The sequence below is a fragment of the Periophthalmus magnuspinnatus genome, chromosome 21, assembly GCF_009829125.3.
Source record: "Periophthalmus magnuspinnatus isolate fPerMag1 chromosome 21, fPerMag1.2.pri, whole genome shotgun sequence".
NCBI lineage: Eukaryota > Metazoa > Chordata > Actinopteri > Gobiiformes > Gobiidae > Periophthalmus > Periophthalmus magnuspinnatus.
In genome coordinates this window covers 24,431,166-24,453,933 of record NC_047146.1, presented here as the reverse complement: position 1 = coordinate 24,453,933, position 22,768 = coordinate 24,431,166, and the positions used below count along the sequence as shown (strand labels likewise).

The window sequence follows — 22,768 nt, the reverse complement described above, 5'->3', positions numbered from 1 at the left end:
TTCTGAGTGCTTCCCAAACAGTTGCATTGTGGGCAGTGTAGTTCAAATGGATTGATTCTCAGAACATCTTATTTTTGTTATTAGTAAGTACAACACCAATTCCAATGAAGTTGGGACACTGTGTAAAACTAAAAAAAAAAAAAAACACAATACAAGATTATTTGCAAATCCTTTTGAACCTATATTGAACTGACTAAACTACAAAGACATGATATTTATGTTTATTTATGTTCAAACTGATCAACGTTATTGTTTTCATGCAAATATTCACTCATTTTCATTTTGATGTCTGCAACACGTTCCAATAAAGCTGGGACAGGGGCTACAAAAGAATGGGAAAGGATGAGGATTGAGGAATGTTTAAAATACACCTGTTTGGAGCATTCCACAGGTGAACAGGTTAATTGGAAACAGGTGAGTGTCATGGTTGGGTATAAAAGGAGCATCCCCGAAGCAGGTTAATACGAATCAGTCATTCACAAGCAAGAATGGGGGCGAGCTTCACCACTTTGTGAACAACTGCTTGATCAAATAGTCCAACAGCGTTCTCAACGTACAATTGCAAGGAATTTATGGATTTCATCATCTACGGTCCATAATATCATCAAAAAATTCAGAGAATCTGGAGAAATCTCTACACAAAGCGGCAAGGTTGAAAACCAACATTGAATGCCCGTGACCTTCAACCCCTCAGGCGTTACTGTATTGAAAACAGACATGATCGTGTAAAAGGATAGTCCCACATGGGCTCAGGAACACTTCAGGAAACCATTGTCATTTAACACAGTTCATCGTTACATCTCCAAGTGCAAGTTAAAACTGTACCATGCAAAGCGAAAGCCATATATCAACAACACCTAGAAATGCCACTGGCTTTTCTGGGCATGAGCTCACCAGAGATGGACTGACGCAAAGTGGAAAGTGTGCTGTGGTCTGATGGGTCCACATTTCAAATTGTTTTTGGAAATCATGGACATCATGTCCTACGGGCCAAAGAGGAAAAGGACCATCCCGATTGTTATGAGCGCAAAGTTCAAAAGCGTCTGTGATGGTTTGGGGGGGTGTTACTGCCCATGGTGTGGGTAACTTGCACATCTGTGTAGGCACCATTAATGCTGAAAGGTACTTGCAGGTTTTGGAGCAACATATGCTGCTATCCAGACAACATCTTTTTCAGGGACGTCCCTGCTTATTTCAGCAAGACAATGCCAAGTCACATTCTGCACATATTAGAACAGCGTGGCTTTGTAGTAAAAGAGTGTGGGTACTAGGGTGGCCTGCCTACAGTACAGACCTGTCTCCCATTGAAAATGTGTAGCGCATTATGAAGCACAAAATATGACAACAGAGACCCCAGACTGCTGAGCAACTGAAGTTGTACATTCAGCAAGAATGGGAAAGGATTTAACATTTAGTAGCTTTAACAATTAGTGTGCTCGGTTCCCAAACTCTTATTGATTGTTGTTAAAAGGAAAGGTGATGTAACACAGTGGTAAACATGCCCCTGTCCCAGTTTTATTGGAATATGTTGCAGACATCAAATTGAAAATGAGTGAATATTTGCATAAAAACAATAAAGTTTATCAGTTTGAACATTAAATATCATGTCTTTGTAGTTTAGTCAGTTCAATATAGGTTGAAAAGGATTTGCAAATCATTGTATTGTGTATTTTTTTTTAAAGTTTTACATAGCATCCCAACTTCATTTGAATTGGGGTGGTACTTAATAATAACAAAAATGATGTCCTGAGAATCAATCCATTTGAACTACACTGCCCACAATGCAACTGTTTGGGAAGCACTCAGAAAATCCCCACGTAACAGCTGAAGAAGCAAAACTGTGTCCCTTTCCTCTCATCCCTTTCCTTTTAGTAAATATTTTAAAACTATTTGACGTTGCTTTTCACACAGCTCTCAAAACACATTTGGGTTTATTTTGGTTCCTGGTGTTGGACTGTTGAATGAGGACACTTCTGTGTCTCTGAGCTGGAGATGGAAATGTTCATGAAGAATAAAAGAGACTTTATATAATGGACTAACACAGACCTCCATCAAGGCATTAGCCCTCTCCTGCAATGGCAAATATGTTATTTTAGTTTGAAATGTGCATGCAACAGATGTGCGTTGTTACATTTATTTGAGTAACTTTTTTGACGTAACAATGAACTACCTTGAACTAACTTGAAATGAACCTCTGCCACCTTTTGAAGATGTCTAGAGTGTTCCACAGTATGGCATAAGCTTAGGTGTATGTGTGTGGGTTTTTTTTTTCTTTCAAAATGTATCCCTTAAAACATGCACTCTTACTGTGCTCAAGATTGCTTTTTTACAGATCTGACCTGAAACTAGGCCAGATGGGGTCACCTTCCTGTCTCCATGAAGATAAATATGTCTTACACCATAAAATGAAACATCTTTGTGGAGACAAGCAGGTTGCAGACCAGGAATGTTGCATAGTGTATTTTTAACATGTAATAATTTGCATTGCCACTAAAACTTAATAAAATCTCTTTTGACCTATTTACCCAAAATGTTTCAAAATGCATTATAGGTTAAGGGACCTTTTGCTAACAGACAAGCAAATATACCAATAATATAAACCCAATCTGTAACAAACCATCAGGCAGTGGTAATAACGCATTTCTATTTACACAGAATAATGTTGTGTTTTCAAATGACTGTGCAGGTCTATCAGTGCCACGGCCTGCCTCCTGTCTGCGCTCCTTATCAAACCCATTTCACTTTGGTTTAATTAACATTTCTAAGTGACTGGGAAATGGTACTTCCACAAAACATTACCCAAGCAGACAGACACAGCAGACACACATATACTGCCAATTAATTATAGTGTGAATCTGAATAGCTGTCATCAATACCTGTGCAGCTCTGATTGGTTTTTAAAGACTTCGCTAAATATGGCTGGTGGGGGGAGCATGCTCTATTTCTCCGATGCAATCAGGGCCGCGCAGGTTCGGAGTTTGGAGAGGCAGATGGAGAGACAGTGCAGATGAAAAACGGGAGGGTTGTATAGAGGACATGGGTCACTGATCGTTTTGTTTCTGATTGATCAAACTCATTTTCTTCTCTCCTTCTGTCTTTCCCTCACTCTCATTTCTCCCCCTTTTTCTCGCTCTAACCTCCCTGCCTCTCTATATCAATCCTTCCTTCCCCTATCTCTTCTTATTTACTCTCCCTTATCTCTCTCTCACACTCTACCCATCTCTCGTTCTTGCTTTTCTCTCTCTGATCCTCTTCTTTCTTTCCTCTCTCTCTTTCTTTTTTCACCCCTTTTGCCTTGCCATTATTTCTTCCTCTCTCCATTGTCACTCCCTCTCTCTTCCTCTCTCTTTCTTGGTACCCCTCGCCCCCACCCATCCACCCCCTTCACTCTCGCTCTACCCCTTCTCTCTCTTCCCCTCTTCTTTTTCACCCTTCCCTCCCTCTCAGGAACAGCGGATATCTGCCCTCCCAGTAAAATCGGCTGTGTGGACAAAGCGCTGGGTAAGGAACAATCTCCTCCTCATTTGGTTTCTCATTACAATATAATACACTGGCCCCGAGGGGAAATGGAAATCAGTAAATATGATAAGGATTTCTGCAGTGTAACACAAACACTTTGATATTCACAAATTACTTCTCCCCTCATTGTCTTTACGGACTTCATGACTGCCTCTTCTAGTAAAAGCCTACATTTCTGTGTAGTTACTGTTTTGTTAAGATAAATATGCCATATGTTTAAAGGAACTGTATATAGCCTGCGCTCACACAGTAGCTCAGATGGTAACGTGTTTGTCTACTGATAAGTGGTTCGAATCCCGCTATTGGCATAAACATCATTGGTAGAGTGGTCAGATCTACTGACCCACAGGTTGGCAGTGCAATTCCAGCTCCCACAGTTGACTGCTGTTGTTGTGCAAGACAATAACCCACTTTGACCCTAGTGTCTGTGTACACTAGTGTATGAATGTGTGTGAATGGGTGAGTGGTTCCTTAATGTAACACGCTTTGAGTGCCTTGAAGGTGGAAAAGCGCCTCAAAGCATGTTACATTAAGGAAATGTGACTAATGTGACTTAAAAAGGTATTAAAATCACAACTAAACCTGGGTTGCTTACATAGAGGATATATATATACAGTATATTCATACATGGACAGACCTTATGTGAAAGGTCAGAATCTCCAGAATTCACTCACTGCGCTGCAGAGGCTGCACTAGCACTGATTCTTAATTCACGATTGACTGCTGGTGCTGGGGTTTCGGTAGTGAGGATTCAGATCAAACAGAGTCCTTTTAGGTTTAAACCAACTGGATTTCATTAATGAACCTGGCAACCCAAATGAAAGACTCATGTGATGCTCATTCTGCTTTCTGATTAGATAATGGTCTTGAGAACAAAAACACCAAATTATAACTTCAAATTCACTTCAACTTATGTGGTCATCATGTCCAATGTTTTTTATAACTAAGAATACACCAGCATTGCAGTTGTTATCAGAAAAATGTATTTTCAATATGAACAATCTTTACTTACTCTGGTTACACAATAGGTAATGTTTATAATATTTAAAATAAAATGTACAGTTCCTTTAAACTTTGTGTGCCACATATAGTTTGCACATTTCTATCCATGTAAAACAAAATGAAACAATGTTCTGCACCACTCTAATGCATCTATGCATAAAGTGTCTTGCTTAAGGACACAAACACAGCATCTGGTTGTCACTTATTCATCCTACTAATATACATTGGGCATAACCGAGGACTTAGTTGGGAGTTCTTGTATTTTCGTGCACTAAAACTTTTAAATATTTTCAATTATTTTCAATTAACTTCCTCTCAATTTTATAGAGTCTTTTATTTAGTCTTAACGGCAGGACTCCTCTTTATAAGTCGTATCTTTTTAATCTTTAACTCTGACCTTAGATCTGACAGGCTGAAAAAAGATGCCTTGGTTTCACAGGCTGAATTGCATTTGCAGTAAAAAGAGGTTTTCATAGCCGCCCCGGCAGACGTATAAGTACATTATGAGCTACAATTTCTCAAGAAAATAAGCCCCAAATTTAATTATCTCTCTCTTCACAGACCCTAGCACTGTTTAAACATGGTTGAATGAAATCGCAGCTATATCGCACAAGAATGAGCATATTCACATGGCTATAGACGACTAAATCAAATTGTCTGAATAAAGTCCTCCCTAAGGAAAAGTAATAACTTCTTAAAAAGTTATATTTTAAAGATGTTTTCCCCATCCCCAGACAAGAATGAGGGCACTGTTATTCACTGCTATACAATTATCTTGATTGTTCCATATAAAGCGGTCTGGGAGGAGTTATTTCATTAACTGTGAGATCAGTCATTTGGCCTATTGTGAATTTTCTCTGGTTTCTAGCCTGAAACAAAGCATATTTCAGTGTAACAAGTGCAAGTCAAGGGTAAAATATGATTGTGGGAAAATACGATTACTACTGCAAGTACCACTGCTACTTTTCTAATACTGAAAATAACTTAAAATGCATGATAGGATTTTATGTTATTCTAATTACTTTGTTTGCTGAGATAATATCTGTTTTACCCCATAAGTAAAATGTCAGTTTAAAGAAATTTGGGGAGAAATATGAAAAATGTATACATTTACAGGAAGTAGTACTGATATTTCAATACTGTGCTGGAATTAAAATCAGTTTCTTTCTTGTGTAAAATAAACATTATATATATTTGAGGATATTTTTTCACACATTGAACATAGTTTAGCCTTCTGTGTGTATATGTGTTTCAGCCCAGTTACAGAAGACCAGTGGAGACACTTGTCCATGTGAGACTCCCTGTAATCTGACGCGTTACGGTAAAGAGCTCTCCATGGTCAAGATCCCCAGTAAGGGCTCTGCGAGGTACCTGTCCAGGAAGTACGACAAGACAGAGGACTACATACGGTTAGTACTGCTACTGTTACTACCACTACTATACTACTACCACTACTATACTATTACTGCAACAACATATTATAACTTTTATTATCCAGAAACACTTATTTGAAAGTCTTAAAATAAAAAAATGTACTGTGTTGTGCTGGAGGGTTCTCCTTCTGACTGTCTCCATGGATATGTTATTGCTCGTCTTTGTCTGGCTTTTTCCACAGTATGGCATTACACTAAAGTAAACCTATCGCCACAAAGTGAAATTACAAGTTTTCCTCTCAAATCTCTGCTCTAAACTACACACTTTTACATAAAAAGGATGGGCTGCGGACCTCTTGATTAAAAAGGACTAAAGCATATTTGGCAAAGACAAATTACTGAATCTCAATCTTGATTAAAATGTGATCAATTGCAGAGCCCTAATTACACCCGCCCAGCAGCTCTCCTAAAATATTAGTTTAAATGGCCCTTCTGTTTTTTGTCAATAAAAACATAATTGACCAAGTCTACAGCTATCCACCTCAGACATGTTCAGTGTATTTGCACATAAAAAGAAGGATGCTAGCATTCTGTCCCTTTTAAGGGTTTTATTTTTCACTACCCGTGTATATGACAGAAAGAGTTGTACACAACATTACCCTCTGTACTGTACTGTACTATACTGTACTTGTTGGCACAAAAGCCTCCAAACTCGCAGTGGCCAGAGGTGTACACTAAAAAAAATAAAATAAAATAGTAAGAAAGAGGTAGCAAAATAATCGCAATGGAGGGGTCTGGCTCCTGGACAAAATCTTAATGAGTCAGTGATGAAAAAGATAAATATTCTCATTGACCTTACATATAGATTGATAATGGCTAAAATGACTTTGTTCTTGTGTTGTTTCTGCCCAGTTATCACAGCAACTATTCTCTTGAACTACCCTTAAGCACTATTTCTCATTTCCCTATGAAGGTACTAATGAGGTTACCTTCTGTTTGCCATATTTCTGATCAGCTGATCCCCATGCTTTTCAGTGTTATAGAAGGTGTTTTGACCTCACTGAACTTTGGTACATGTTACCTTGTCTATGTGACCAGATCAAAACACGCAGTAACTGAGGATGCTCATTTTTAAACCTTGGTCGAGCTCTTTATCTCATGTCTGTAGTATGATCCCATTCACTCACTGTAGGCATGTCTACCCTATCATAACAATTTACAGCCTGCATAGCACACCTGATTTTTATACTCCTCAAATATAGTAACAATTATAATTAGTGTAATAATCAAGTTGTAAATCAGTTTTTTATGACCTTCTGTTTACAGAGATAACTTTCTGGTCCTGGATATCTTTTTTGAAGCATTGAACTATGAGACCATTGAACAAAAGAAGGCATACGATGTTGCAGGATTATTAGGTAAGACTTTACTGTATGTTGGAACACATGTAAAACTGACTTTAAACATGTTATAATGGTTCTTCTTTATCATTGGCTTACTCAAAGTTGGATTTTGATTTATTCATTCATATTTGAGTAATCCTGCATTGTTCTGCATTGGTGGCCTAAATGCTTTACTTAATACTTACTCAAAATACAGTCCATATGCATTGGAATTCTTATGGGGGCTCTAAGGGGTTCAAGTAAAAACAGTTAAAAGAGCATTTTAGAAAAAAATCCATCCATTCTCTTCCACTTGTCTGGGGCTGGGTTGTGGGGGCAGACCTCCCTCACCCCAGACACTTCTTCCAGGCCAGCCGAGAGACACAGTCCCTCCAGTGTGTCCTCGGTCTTCCCTGGGGCCTCCTCCTAGTGGGACATGCCCGAAACACCTCCCCAGGGAATAGACCTGCATATTCTTTGGTTATGGGAGTATCTGGTCCAGGAATTAAATCATATAAAACATATCCTAGAAAAAATAAATAATATTAAATAAATCTCTGGGGGGCTATGGGTTTAAAGCCTCCCAAAGTAAAAAGTGTTACTAGCCTACCAGCATTTGGGTTTAACTGTTTTGAGTTACTGCTCACTCCCTGACAGTGAACCAAGAACACAAGCTGCAGTTTTGAAAATATAGGACCCAGTGATCAGTGTCAAAATCAATGATATGATCCCCCACTCACTGTTTGAAAATCAGGTAACCCAGCTTTAACATCTGTTTACATGGTGCCCAATAAAACAATTTCAACACATGAAAAGTAAATCTATGTTTTCTATAATGCTATGGCTTATCTGTGCATGCTGGGCAATATAGATTCAATATGTTTTACCATCTTTTTTGTGTTCTCCTCTCTTTCAGGCGACATTGGTGGACAGATGGGCCTATTCATTGGAGCCAGCATCTTGACAGTGTTAGAAATACTGGATTATATCTATGAGGTACTGTGTCAGCCGCCGCATAAGCCATCGCAATGAACATCAGATCAGATAGGATTCACCAATGTGCAGTCAATAAATAGTTGTCATGTTTTCACTGAAGTGAGATTACATGAGTTTGGTCTGTATATGAATGTTCTTGGAGCATTTATTTTGAACCAGTTATCACAAAATTAATTTATAAGGACAACATCTAATCATTGAATAAGAGCTACTACTACTACTACTACTACTACTACTACTACTACTACTACTACTACTACTACTACTACTACTACTACTACTGAAGAACTACTACTAAGAAAGGCTTGATACAGATATGTTAGCAACCACTAATCTAACTTGTATTGCTTTTGAAAATAAAACACTCCTGACTATATAATCATACTAGAAATATTATGCTGTCTAATATTGGTATGAATATTTTAAATTTGCTGGATGATTTAGTGAGAGTAAATGTTCTTGTGCTTGCAGCTACTTGTATTGCCATGTACAACATATCATCTAGTAAAAATAACTGATATGCAGGTCCAATGAAATCAATGTTCAGATAGATGTCCACCAAGACTCTTCTCCAACATTTGAAAAATAACTCATTGCATCTCATATTTACAAGTAAACTGCTGTAATAACTGTATTCACATTGAACACAAATTATACTTAAACATTAAAGGTGCACTGTGTAACTTTTATGGTGGGAGGCCTGTCATCTGCTCATCTCCATGGAGATATTATTGCTTTGTCTCAAATGTTCCACAGTATACTACCATGGCATTAAACATCTTACAATTAGTCGATTACAGGTGTTTGAATTGGTCAGAAATACTTGGAAAAACAACTATACTTGCTGTGACTGGGCTTACTTCTTCACAGAACTGATCTGTCACTTGGCCAGGTGTCACCTGCGTATCTCCATGGATGTAAGTAATGTCATCCTATGGAACATTGTAGGCCAAGCAGTAACATTTCCATGAAGACAACCAGTGACTGACCCTCTACCGGAAAAGTTACACAGTACGCTTTTAAATAGTGCATATTTCTACAATTAATATATTGTATTCTGTTCAGTAATATTAACAAGCATTCTCACAGCTCCTCTGCCTGAGCCGCTGTGCAGCTGTTATCACTTATTATTCATGTGAACAGATTTATTTGATTTCCCGCTGGAGAAACTAATATCCGCTTCGGACTATGCCGTGGACATACAAACATTGCTAAAATATCTACACCTCTGTGTCATCTCTTTTTAACTCTGAGTCCAACTTTAACAGACAAACATGTATTAAACATTATCAGTGAATGCAAAGCCCCGTCTTATCCCTCTCCCTTGTGTTTTGTCTTGTTTGGGATCTGTCGTCTGCGCGGGTGAATCCAGGTGATCAAGCAGAGGATACAGAGGCTGCTCCGACCACAGAAGGAAGAGAAGAAGAGTCCGCAGAGAGCCACAGTCGCCACGGTGAAGCTAGAGGAAATGAAAACAAAGGTACAAAATACACCCATGCAAATCACACCTGGTCCAGACGTAGAGATACATATTGTTTCAGTCATCATTTTCATAGATAATGCTTGTTTATTGAGTGGAATATTGAGTTAAAGTACTGACATAATTTAGTACTTTAAAGTAAACTATTATGATGCTTTTTCACACAAGAATACATTCAAACTACATGAAGTACTGTCGACACACTAGTTGTACGTGATTCCCAAAGTGTGGTCTGGGGCCCCCTGGTGATCTGCAAAAATACTGCAATAACATTTGGCTTTAACTGTGTGTCCCTTTGAGAATGAAAAAGCTAATAACGTCTGAATACCTGAGGTTTATTGACACATACACAAGGCTCATACTGTTCTATTATCTAAACCAACATATTAGTACGTGATAATTTCCAGGTTAAACTCAGATAAAGGCACATGTGGCAACATGTTTATTTGGAATGGGAATGGGAAAGACGTGGGTTGGTATCATGTGAATGACATCATTAATGCAAGAGTGTTGCAATCTCACAGTGCATAGATTCTGCAGGATTTGACCACAAAAATGAAACAGTTTAATGTTCTTTATTAGTTTTGACCACAGAAAAGACTTGGCAAAGTGGTTTGGTATTGAACATTTGTATGTAATTACACACTTGTCTAAACATTATTTCTCCCTCTGTAAATCACATTGGAACATTATCTGGTTCATTTTAAAAGTGCCTATAGAACAGAAAGCTTTGTAGTCACATGCAACTCAACATGCTGAATGTATCTGTTTACATTGCTGCACAACACGCCATTTAGTCATTGGAAAACCAATATTTAGGCCTACTTGGGTCAACATCAATCTTTGATCAAGTTTCAGAAGAAATTACATAAATGATGAATGATACCATAAATCAAATGATGACATGCTTTGCTCAAAACACAACAGTACATTTATAATGAGTACATTTAACAATTGGAAAACCAAGTGCCAACATCAATAGCCCTAATCAAAACCACAGATGTGAAAATGATGTCATTAGAAAATAAATATTTATATGTGTATATGTTTCCAGGCACGCCTGTTACAGTTATTTCTATGTGTGGTACATGTGGCTCTGAAAGCAGAGACAGGGAGTTAGCCACAGTTCATGCTATTATGTGATAAGCATTAGCTTAGCAGCATAAAATGTACTGCTACTTTCACATTGGGTCACTGCTAATGCACTAAATGGCAGAACTACTTTTCAGACACCGTGCTTTGAAAAATGAAGTGAATAGGGTCAGACTGTCTATGCTATGCTATTGGTCACAATTGACTGTGACGTTAATGCAACACAATGTATCTTTCATAATTAGATGCATAATACTATGTAGGGATAGTATAGTTTCACCTTTCCTGCATGAATAATGACTGAATGCATTTGACTCCAAACTAATGGTACATTTCTTTGAGCTTTTTTGTTCTTCTAGTATCATCACAGTAAATTGTTCCATAACCCTAACAATATCCATGACTTGTTGCATGAGAAACTCAGAGACAACACAGAGACACAGAGAGAGACAACATACATGGAATTATGACATTAGTCAAAGTAATGCAATGTAAAATTACACTGAACTATGAGACTGCAAAATAACAGATAGATTAATTAATAATTTCTTAATAATAATGTGAATGCTTTTGTATTCTTTCTGTTCTTGAGTGTGACAGTGTAATATACTTTCAAACAAATGTACCATTCACAGCCCCAATACAATATTATGGCAACACATCAATTAATGGCTTTTATGTTTACATTTTTGGGTTCAGTTCTATATGTTAGCTCTACCCGTACGTCACAAAAAAATCTAAAAGATAACATGGTTCAATCTGTCTTTTGAAGTTGTTTGCATGTCCTACTTCAAATTTCTGAGTGCCGCCCTGTAAAGTAGTCAAAATGAAAGTTAAAAATGTGGGAAGTTCCCTTGTTTTATGTAAGAAGATTACCACACCCTCATTGGAAAGACTAAACAACTGTCTTCTGCTGTACCGAATCATTATGCCTTAACCTCTCACTTATCTCTCAACAGGAACCCAATGACACGCGGAGCCATCCCGAAGGAGCATATGCCAACCAAATTCTGCCTTTGAACCACCACCCTATGCCCCACCCGCACGCCCAGCAACTACCCCACCCCCAACAACTGCCCCACCCAAAGGCAGTGTCACTCCCACCAGTGGTGCCGCACCAAAAGGCAGTAGCCCTTCCACAAGTAATGTCCCATCCAACACCTATGTCCCATTCACAAGTTGTACCCCACCCACAACCTTTGCCCCACCAACAGCCTCACCCCATCCCACACGGCCATCACTCTACAGGGCGACATGGAGTGTTCGAGGACTTTGCCTGCTAGAACCACGATAGACCATCCTGGACCTGGGGACACCAAAAGATACCCCAAAAAGAACTTTTCTAATTATCTTTTGCTGTTTCCAGTGTAAAGCTACAGCCAAAGTCAAACACCAAACTTGTGCTGCTAACAAATCACTTATGAAATAAATGTAGGCACAACTCTCTCCAATCTGGATGGGAACTCAAACAAGTGAGGCGATTTTTGTGATTTTTGGGCCAATTTTGTTTTGGTACATGATCACGATACAGGGACAAAAGGAGCACTGTGTGTCACCTTGCTCCAGACAAGGAAAAGTGTGGTTTATTTATTCAGAATTTCAACAGTGACAATATATTTTTGTCTCTATCTGACTTACCTCCTTCTTCAATACACTGTACCATACCCAGCCATAACACGTTGGAAATTATGTAATTATTTAATGATATAATATTATCACTTTCTATTGTAAACTAGCTACAAATACAGCTCGTGTTGCATTCATCCAGAGAAGGGGTATTTCAAGCAAAAGTGATTCTCAACTGGTGGGTTGGGGCTCAATAGTGGACATCAAAAATAAAAATACATTTTTGAATTCATGTGCCATAAAAGTTGCATTAGAGTTAACAATATATACATAGGAAATCTAGAAGGAAAATAGAAATCTTTGTCAAGGAGTTGTCCTAGTTTGCAATGATTAACAGTGCAGGAATTAGTCATACTCTGGTCCATAAATTTGAGCTTCTCAGACTAGTACCTTCAAATAGAAAATGGCTTCCAGACAGCAGGCCAAAACATCTTGAGTTCCAAAACATTGTCTAGATAACTACCGGTACATCTGAAGCTCTACCATTTTGACCTATGTTTGGCTCTATCGTGCAATGGTACAGAATCAAGCACTGTAATCCAATACGCATTTACATTGTACACTGTGTTTTGTATCTTTCACGACACATCAATTTGTGCTTCTTTAGGTATTCCTTTTATTTTGTGGAAACTGGTTTTACTAAACAGTATGATACAAAATGGTGAAAATGTCTGGTGAGTGGACGACATGGTTCAGGAAACTGGCCAGCAAAGCCTGACTTAACCCTTGGCCATAATGCAATATATATGGCACATTACATTACTTATCTTTCCAACAGACAAACAGAATAATAACACAATAATACAACCCCAAAAAAGTACGTTCTGGACAGAGTACAATTCAAATAAATGAAATTGAGCTCCATCATAATCAGACCAGTTTGAGAAGCACTGTTTTATTAACTATAGTTGCAGATCTGGCCTCATCTATTACACTATGTCTGGTCCGTGATTCAGGTGTTAGAGAGTAGCATAGTACTTGTACATAAAGTCTAAAAACCTCTGTTAAAATGTTTGTTGTTTATATTCTGTTCGTATAATAATGCCTAACTTATGTAATATTACTTTTAATAAATTTTAGAAGAGGATTTTTATATGACAATAGCAATCACGATTGTAGCAATTCCTATTTACACACAGACTGCCAATCATCAACCTAATATCTGCACCACTGACAATAATGGACATGTATGTGCTATGTTTTCTATGTAATTCATTTAACATACAATTTCCATGTTTATTTAAGCAATGGTACATCAGTGGAGCTCCGTATTTTCTAGTTATTTAAAATGCTGTTGGGTCATACTTAATGCTGACATAAGCAATAACAAACTTTGATTTATATTTTGCTAACTCATCTCTCCAGCTTAGAGCCAGCAGTGGAGTTTCGTACACACATCCTATTTTGAGTTTCTTCTGTGGACGGATTGCAGCAGTCCCCAAGAGGTAATGTAAACAAATCTAGAAGTCAAGAGGGGAGCTGCTCATGCTCAGAACTCTACAAGATTAAATTTGTCTCTTAGATATAACATGGAAATACTTGTAATACATTTGAATGTTCATTTTCATTTATATGTTGAACATGACATTTATAAAACATGTGCCATAGTAGTTCTGTCTGCAGTGATTGCATATTTAATCAGAGCATGGTTCTGTCACATATTTAGGCAGGGGCTGGATAAAGAGCTACATTTACTTACAGTATCATTCATCAATAGAAATAGATATATTTATTGCCATACTTGGAACAAAGCTTGCAAAGTAATAACATCTCCATGGAGATGAGCTGGTGGCGTACCCTACACCAGAAAGGTCACTCAGTGGTTGTGCCCTATGAGGTTGGTAAAACACCTGAAACCTGTTTTTCAGAGATTCCAATCCATCAGTGGATCTGATGACTATTAACTAATAATGATGACTAATAATATTCTTCTACCTGACAAGCTAATCTAAAAATGTGAATGGTTAATTGTTATATTGTTATAGAGCAATAATAAAATAGTAATCACCGTTCATTAAAATTCTAGCAGTCAAATTCAAATTATTTAAAAATGTATTACAATAAATTATTTATTATTTTGATATTAGGTAACCACAATGTGACCATTTGACCTTTAATGAAAAAATTGTACAAATTGTAAATGTCATTCACAAATACAGAATCTCTTTTGAACATTGCTCCGGAGGTCATAATGCTGTTACTGCTTTGCATAAACCTCAAAGTGAGGGCACGATAGACCAGAGTTTTAAGAGCGAGCGGAAATGACAGTTCAAAATGCCCCGTCCGATAATGAAATCACTATCATCTGTCTCATATTAGCGGCAGAGGTCATATGAGTGTGTAGTACAGCCATAAGTCTCTTTACAAGTCCTGACCCTCCGCCCACATGTTTAAAAGCTCCTGTGAATTCCTCCTTTTACTATAAACCGGACTTTGGCGGCACAGAGGCGACAGCTGGACCAAACAAATGCACATCTTATTATAACTACACCTACAGGTTTTATTTTGGGCAGTGTAGGGTTCGAGACAGACGTGATTTCTGCTGGATTTGAACATGTTCCTGGTACTGACACAACAACAACTATTTCTACCGTCTTGTTTACTTTTCTGCATTGACCACATTTGAACTTTGCCTCTGTATAGAAATGTGTTTTTGTATGTGCTAGTTACTCAAAATGCGTTGTATTTGAATATTACCTTTTGGGTTTGTGCAATGTAAAATTTATATTTGGTTTAAAAACAATACTATAAACATATGGCCTATACTACACTCAAAAAAGTAATGCTGACCCTATAGATAGAATATGAATAAGATCTTTAATAGGTTAACACAAATAGCCTATATGTTGGAATTTCCTCACCCTCATCACTAAGGAAATAGTTCTGAGTGGTCCTGCTCTTTACCTAAACATACTGTATATTACCTTTACTTCCTGTAGTAACAAGTTCTGCAAACAACATTTTAAACTCAATGATGCCTGACTGTCTTTGTCTCTGGATTCAAGTTTACTTTCTCTGCTGGAGGTGTGTGCAATGTATGTCCACAATGGTCAAACAGCCTATTCAGTAAATTAAAGCCCCACCATGCAACTTCTTAGCCAAAAATTTTGTTTGTGCAGGCTTATTTGGTTTGTAAGAGTGCCTCTTTCTACTTGTTTCTGTGGAAATGTTGTAATATTGTCTTCCACAGTATGTCATAAAGACTAAAATTATAATTTTCCATGGAAGACTTTTTTAGCTTTTAGCTGAAGTTTTTTTTTTTTTTGCTGATGTATGACAATTTTGAGGTGCTGAATCCAAAAATTACACTGGTTTTGCTCAATCAGGTCAACCTTCTGAACTAAGCTACATATTTGTTTTTTTTTGACGTTTTTGTTTACATGTACAGGTATTTTCACATCATATGATGCAAAATTCTTTTATATTTCTCACCATAAACAAATTTTGAAGATTTTGCATATGCCAACTTATGACTACTTGTTATATTTTATATTACAAGTGAATGAAATTGTTTCGATTAGAAGGTCTTGCAAAAATAAGCCTGACGTATTCTGCTACACCTGCAGTAAAAACACCATTGTTCCTAACAGGAATCTAGTTAAAAGTTTCATAAAGCGTGCTTACCATGCTTATTTTGGTATTAAACTTGGTGACCAGGATAAAACTTAGGCACCGCACATGGTATGCAAGTCATGCACCAAGTCTCTGCATCAGTGGACCAAAGGCAAGAAGAGTTGTCTGAAGTTTGGAATTCCCATGGTTTGGAGGGAACTGACAAACCATGTCATTGACTGCTACTTCTGCACTATTGATGTGACTGGGATCAACAGAAAGAACTGAAGCAGTCTTAAGTATCCTGATCTTGAATCAGCATGTTGTCCTGTAGCTCACTGTGATGAAATTCCATTACCTGTCTTTAGAGAACTTCCTGACATCACTGACGAAGATTCCTCCAGTGTTCCAGAAGATGAAGAAGAAGGTGGTTCTTAATGATGATGCTCCACATCCTTTTTCCCAAAAGGACCTACATGATCTAGTTCCCGATCTCAGCTTGTCAGTCCTCTGTCGAGCTATTGGCATCCAGACATTAAGAGTTCCTCTGTTCTTTCTTTAAAGAGAAGGACTTGGTGTACTGTACAGATATTGCTCACCTTCTGCACAAACTTGAAGTGCCACAGTATGAACCCAAAGATTGGAGACAGTTCATTGACAGCAGCAAGCGATCCCTGAAATGTGTTCTGCTTCACAACGGCAACCAGTTTGCCTCTGTAGCCCTTGCTCACTGGACTTACACTGAAGGAGAAGTATGAAGTGATGACGTCTGTGCTGGAGAAAATGCGTTATGATCAGCATGAGTGGCTTATTTGTGTTGACCTGAAGATGGTAAATTTTTTGTTGGGACAACAGTCCGGCTACACCAAGTACCCATGCTTTCTGTGCATGTGGGATAGTAGGGACACTGCTCACCATTACCCAAAGAAGGACTGAACTGGTGCCTTGAGCAAGGAAGGTCATCAACAGTCCTCTGGTAGACAGAAACAAGATACTCTTCCCACCGCTGGCACATCAAGCTCGGCTTGATCAAACAGTTCACCAAAGCTCTAGACAAGGATGGTGGCTGCTTCCCTTACTTGTGCCATGCTTTTCCAGGATTAACCATAGAGAAGTTGAAAGCTGGCATCTTTGATGGTCCTCAAATCTGTCAGCTCATCAGAGATTCTGAGTTTGAAAGCTCAATGAACGAAGTGGAACTGGAAGCATGGAAGATTTTTGTTCTGGTTGTGAAGAACTTTCTTGGCAACAACAAGGCCAGGAACTACGCAGAACTTGTCACCAATATGCTGACTGCTTTCAGAAACCTTGGATGTAATATGAGAATCAAAATGCATTACTTATTCTTACATATGGATCAGTTTCCTGAGAATCTGCGATCAATGAGGGATGAGCAGCGGAACAGACTCCATCAGGACATAAAAGAGATGGAGACCAGGTATCAGGGACGCTGGGAAGCAGTCATGATGGCTGATTACTGTTGGACTCTGAAGAGACATCCCTGCTGCTGAGCATTTGAGGGGTTTGAAGAAATGGAAGTTCGTGCCCTGAATTTTGCACAATGACAACATAATGTTCAATTTACATGTACTTACCTTTGTCAATGTCTATTATTCAATTTACAGAAATTGAAGCTTGGAAATTTAATTAATACATTCTGTGAGAAAACTTTTTTTTTCTCCTAAAACCTTTTTTGGATGAGAAATGTTAATGAAAATCAACTGATAATGTCACAAAAATGTAATCAATTTAGTCAGAAGATCAGATTTTTCAAAATCAAATTAGCATAAAAACCTGACCTGACTGAGAAAAATGGATATCATTTTTTGATTTTGATTTGAAGTGCAAAATGGTCTTAATTCAGCTGAGAAAACATAGACACAAAAAAAAAAACTTTTTTGTAACCTATTGTTATTTGAAGTATAGTTTTAACTTTCTGTTTCCATGGCATCATACAGGTGACATGAAACCTCCAGAAAGTTACAGTGTTGCTTTGAATAGTTTTCTGTGTAATCCTTCAGTCGTTCAGGTATGATCCTTAGTGAAAGAAAAAAAATAAAATCTGTCGAATGGATAAAAAGTTGCATTCTTCAGTTCTGGTCAGATTACTGGCTAACAAACAGAAACTGTGAACAATAGGTGTGTTCGTTTCAGTGTAGTTAGCTTCTCCCTTTAGACAGATATAAAACAGTCTCCACCAGTAATCTGACCAGAACATGAAGAAGTGGCTTGGATGAGCAGTAAAATATCTTCACTCCTACAACTATTTGTCCAGTTGACAGATTAAATGTTTTCTTTTGCTTTAAATTGTTTTACCTTTCTGTGTAATTACATTTTTATTTCTTTATATCTCTGATATTTTGCGCTTTATCATTAAATTTTATTTGTCATACAGTTCACATATAACTGTCTATAACTCATCAAGCTTATACTATGTTTAAATGCCACCATAATTGCTGTGTTAATTTGCCCAAATAGACTTGTATTCATATTCTATCTTCACAAGGATATTCTCATGATGGCTCCCGCGTGTCATCTCTGCTCTTTTTATCCAGTAATCATGGGCTTTACATGGCTGTTTAATATTCGTAATCATGTGTCACTTTGACATTTTCCAAAGGTTCCCAATCACAAGCTCTGATGGCGTCCTGTACTGGTCGTGCATATCAATCTTCTCTGTGCCATTCGGAATTGCTCCGTCCTGAGACACACCGAAGGTCTTGGTGAAGCACTTTAGACCTATATGATGTCATGTCAAAGGGATGGGCTATACTATTATGTGGGATGTATTTCCAATACTTCCCCAAAATGTCCGTACCTGGCTAACTACACTCTTTGTTCAAATGCAAGTGCAAGTGTAGCCTGAGCTCTGGTTATGTCTCCATAAGTTCAACTGGAACAATCAGAGAAATGCAAGGTATACGTGTAAAAAAAGAAAGGAAAAATATAACTCAGAGACCCAAAAAAACATTGCATAATTATGAGCGAAGCACTAAATAGTATATGATTTTATAGAGGTTCGATTTTGTTTGTTGACCAGTGACCACAAATGAGCTCATTTGTTTCATGTGTCATGTGTCAGTGATATTACAAACTTGACTGCATGGCTCTTGCTGAGTTTGTCCTGAGGGAGTGGTGACCAGACTGTCTACATTTCAGTCCAGATTTACCAGGCACATATTTTCTGCTAATAAGGGTGCCCTGTTTATTTGCATTCATTTGTAAATGACTGAAACCAATGACACATCATATTGTCATTCTATTTGGACATGTAAGGTTTGAATGTGTCAAAATGTGCACTGATCTGTGACCTTTTTGGTAGAGATGTTATCGCTTTTCCTTATATGGTCATATTTTAAATATCAACTTTATTGGTTCCATATTAACAAAATTAACACAAAGCCGGTCTCTGGTTTATGATAGGGCATTATGATAGGAAGGTGAAGGGAAGGTCCACATAGCGGGCAGCTCAATGGGCAGGCTTACTGCCCTTCACAGCTTTTTTCCTCCCTAGGATAATTTGTAGTACAAGTATCCCATGATGCCCCAGACTGACCCACACCTCTTGGTAAGCCGTTGTGTAGTAAGGGCCAACCTTTGCCCAATAATTTGCAAACAAGCTATTTGCTCTAGCTATTTTGAGAGGATTTGCTGTAGACGGAAGGTCAAAAGAGCTGCTGCTGCTAACCTCAAAGTCATGGGACAGGTTGCTTCTTTGACTACGATTTACGTAGTTTTGTAGGTGTGCAGTAGTATGACATTAAACTTATGGAAACAAGTCAGATATGTGGAGAGGCAAACTAGCTAACAGTCATGTTTTTCAAGGTATGTTTGAGCTATAAGTTTGATACCATACTATGGAACATTCCAGGGAAAGTAATAACATCTCCATGACAGAACAGATATCCTCCACCACAAAAGTTGCATTGTAAACTTTTAAGGGATTATCTAATATATGTTTTTATTGTGTTTAAGTTGTACTTTTTTTAAGTATGCCCATTTTCTAACATCATATCACAGTAATTTGAAGCACTCTCTCACAGTTCTTTTTTTACCAATACCAATGACCTATGGATTGTAACAAATCCATAACAACTTCCCACTAACATACACAGTATAATTCCTTAAAATTTACTGTATTCCTTAAAATATCCAGATATTCCTGACATGAACAGCAGACAAGAACATTGCTACGCACACGCTTAACTATGTGGAAATTAAACTCTCTTTCATGTAAGTTCAAATGTGTGGTATGCAAAGGATATTTTCATTTTATTTTGTTGAGACACTGCCCATGTTTTGGTTCACTTAGCCACTTTAAAGTCTTTAAACAAGCTGTTGTGTTGTATAATAAGACCTGCATTCAAAGTCTTGTAAAGGCTTTGGTAGAAAATAATTCAGAAAAAACAACCATCTTGTGAGCATTGTTAAAGTTTAAGTGCATATAACAGCTCAGTCTACTCATTATAAAGTATATTTAACATAGTTATATCTAAAAAAAAAAAAAAAAAAAAAAGTAACCTATTTTTTATTTAATTTTATATGGTAGGACATGGGCAGCACACATGCCATACAATACGTAGAGGTAACTCCATTAACTGTTAACAAGGGCAATAACTTGTCTAAATTGCACAATAGTTATGATCAAAAGTAATACAAACAGATTACATCTTTATGATGTTAAATCTGCAAGAAAAATATGTTCCTTGCATGTTAACTGGTCCTGCATTCTACTCTCCATCCTGCGCTGATGGGATGTCCCAGCGTGACAACATGTAGCTGACATTCCCAGGATTCCTCTGTTTTTTTCTGATCTAAGCCGCTCTCTGCACTGCAGGTATACCTTGTATAGCTCTATTTGGCAGTACCTGCAATCAATGCAATCACTTTTGTTGGGCTTTTTATTTTCTTGCAGTACAATTTACATTATACTCTCAGTAATGGTTTGGTTCTGTTCCTGGTTTATTCCTCTCTAGTCAAAATGTGTTAACTCTCAATATTGATGTGGTCTGTGCACAATTGTGAATGCATATGTTCTTTTAACAATGTGTACTTTACTAAGGGAGTTTCTGGATTGGTTTAGTGCCCTGTGAAGTAAAGCATGAATGTGTGAGTGAAGTATCTTGCCCAAGGACAACATATATCAGTAAGAGAGGATTGAACCACCAACCTCCACCAAACACCATCATGTACCAATTACATGAATGCCATCCCATCCCAAAGTACAGCTCTGTATTTATATGAATTCACAACAGTTGAAGTGAGGGCAGCGGGTTTGACCAGAAAGAAAGAAAAATAAATAAATAAATATATATATATATATATATATATATATATATATATATATATATATATATATATATATATATATATATATATATATATATATAATTTATTTATTTTCTCTTCCTGTTACCATGCTTTCGACCAACAAGGGAAAGATGCAGGGTGATGCAAATGACTATCCATGAGGAAGTGTGGAATCAAATGGACGGCGGCTGCAGTGTTGCAGATTGCATTGACGTTTTGTACAGAAATTTGAAATTGTGATTATTTCTTCAGTTACAATAGATTTTCTAAATGTGAAATATGAAAAAATACAATGACTATTAAAGTTTAGATTGATAAAAACAAGTCTTTCTTATTCAGAACTTTCTTACTAGTAATGTGGGGTTTCTTAGGCAGGGTTACACATTTGTCCTGTTTGGCCCTTTCTGAGTTCTTGACTTTCTGTGCAAAACTGCAGAACTGAGATGCCTCGCCTCTTTATACTTGCATTATACCACAACAAGCAGCAGGGTGATATTTTTACACTTTTATTGTTGAAAAATGGCTACATGACATTGAACCCCACATGTATGATCTTCAGTTTAATTTTTAATAAATAAAAATTGCAAGTAAGTACAGGGATGTGGGCAAAGATGGGGGATAGGTGAAAACTCAAGCCTTGAATGCAGGATAATACAGGATTACTAAAACATGCATGAATCATCTGAAACACAATTTTGAGTAATGGACTGGTAACACATGGTCAAAAGCTAATAAAAGTCAATTTTATATGATATGTCCTATTAAAGTCTCTAGACCAGAATCATTACCAAAACACCTTTTTCCTGTAGTCCTATTTTAGCATCTAAATACCTCATCACCTCATTTAGAGCATGCCAAGAGATCCATAATCTATAAACAGCATAGGCCTATAGCAGACATAGCTACAATAAAACGAGAGTATCCAGCATGGCTCCAAAGTGACGCACTCTCTCCTCAACATGTGAGCGGTGTTTCCCGAGGATGTTTAGGCCAAAAACTATATAACCTATCAGGTGAACCCAAACTGGCAGCTGTCGTTATCCACAGACTTGAAACAACTTTGCAGCCGTGTGGGAGGAGAAAGTTCTGGGATCTATGTAAAAAACCAAGTACAAAATGATGACTTGCAATTAGCTCCCGGCTGCTCTGTACTTTGTGGTTTTACAGCATGCCTGGGGCCGCTGCATAAGGACCCCTGAAATAACTAAAGCTGTAATTTAGGTTTGCAGCGCTTTTTTCTGTTTTTACCCAGCCCAGACAACAGAAATAAATACCTCATGGACAGGAATGCTAAGTGCAAAGGACTTTTAATGGGTTTTAGGTGGAAAAAGTCAAATCTTTCCGGGTTTAGAGGTGCAGGCAGGAGTTGAATCATCAATAGTGTACCTCACCTAAACAGAAATGGACAGGATGAAACGTGCGCTTTTACTGACACC

General features: G+C 37.6%; 1 protein-coding gene across 1 annotated transcript in view; it reads left to right on the top strand.

Annotated features, from left to right (window-relative positions):
* The window catches only part of asic4a (acid-sensing (proton-gated) ion channel family member 4a), a 149,286-nt gene extending 135,208 nt beyond the window's left edge, over window positions 1-14,078 (top strand). Inside the window, exons 5-10 of the mRNA XM_033987488.2 lie at window positions 3,448-3,501; window positions 5,777-5,930; window positions 7,221-7,312; window positions 8,193-8,272; window positions 9,645-9,752; window positions 11,804-14,078. Coding sequence (XP_033843379.1) covers window positions 3,448-3,501; window positions 5,777-5,930; window positions 7,221-7,312; window positions 8,193-8,272; window positions 9,645-9,752; window positions 11,804-12,127 — 812 coding nt within the window. The 3' untranslated portion in view covers window positions 12,128-14,078. The remainder of the gene's footprint in view (window positions 1-3,447; window positions 3,502-5,776; window positions 5,931-7,220; window positions 7,313-8,192; window positions 8,273-9,644; window positions 9,753-11,803) is intronic.
* The last annotated feature ends 8,690 nt before the right edge of the window (window positions 14,079-22,768 follow it).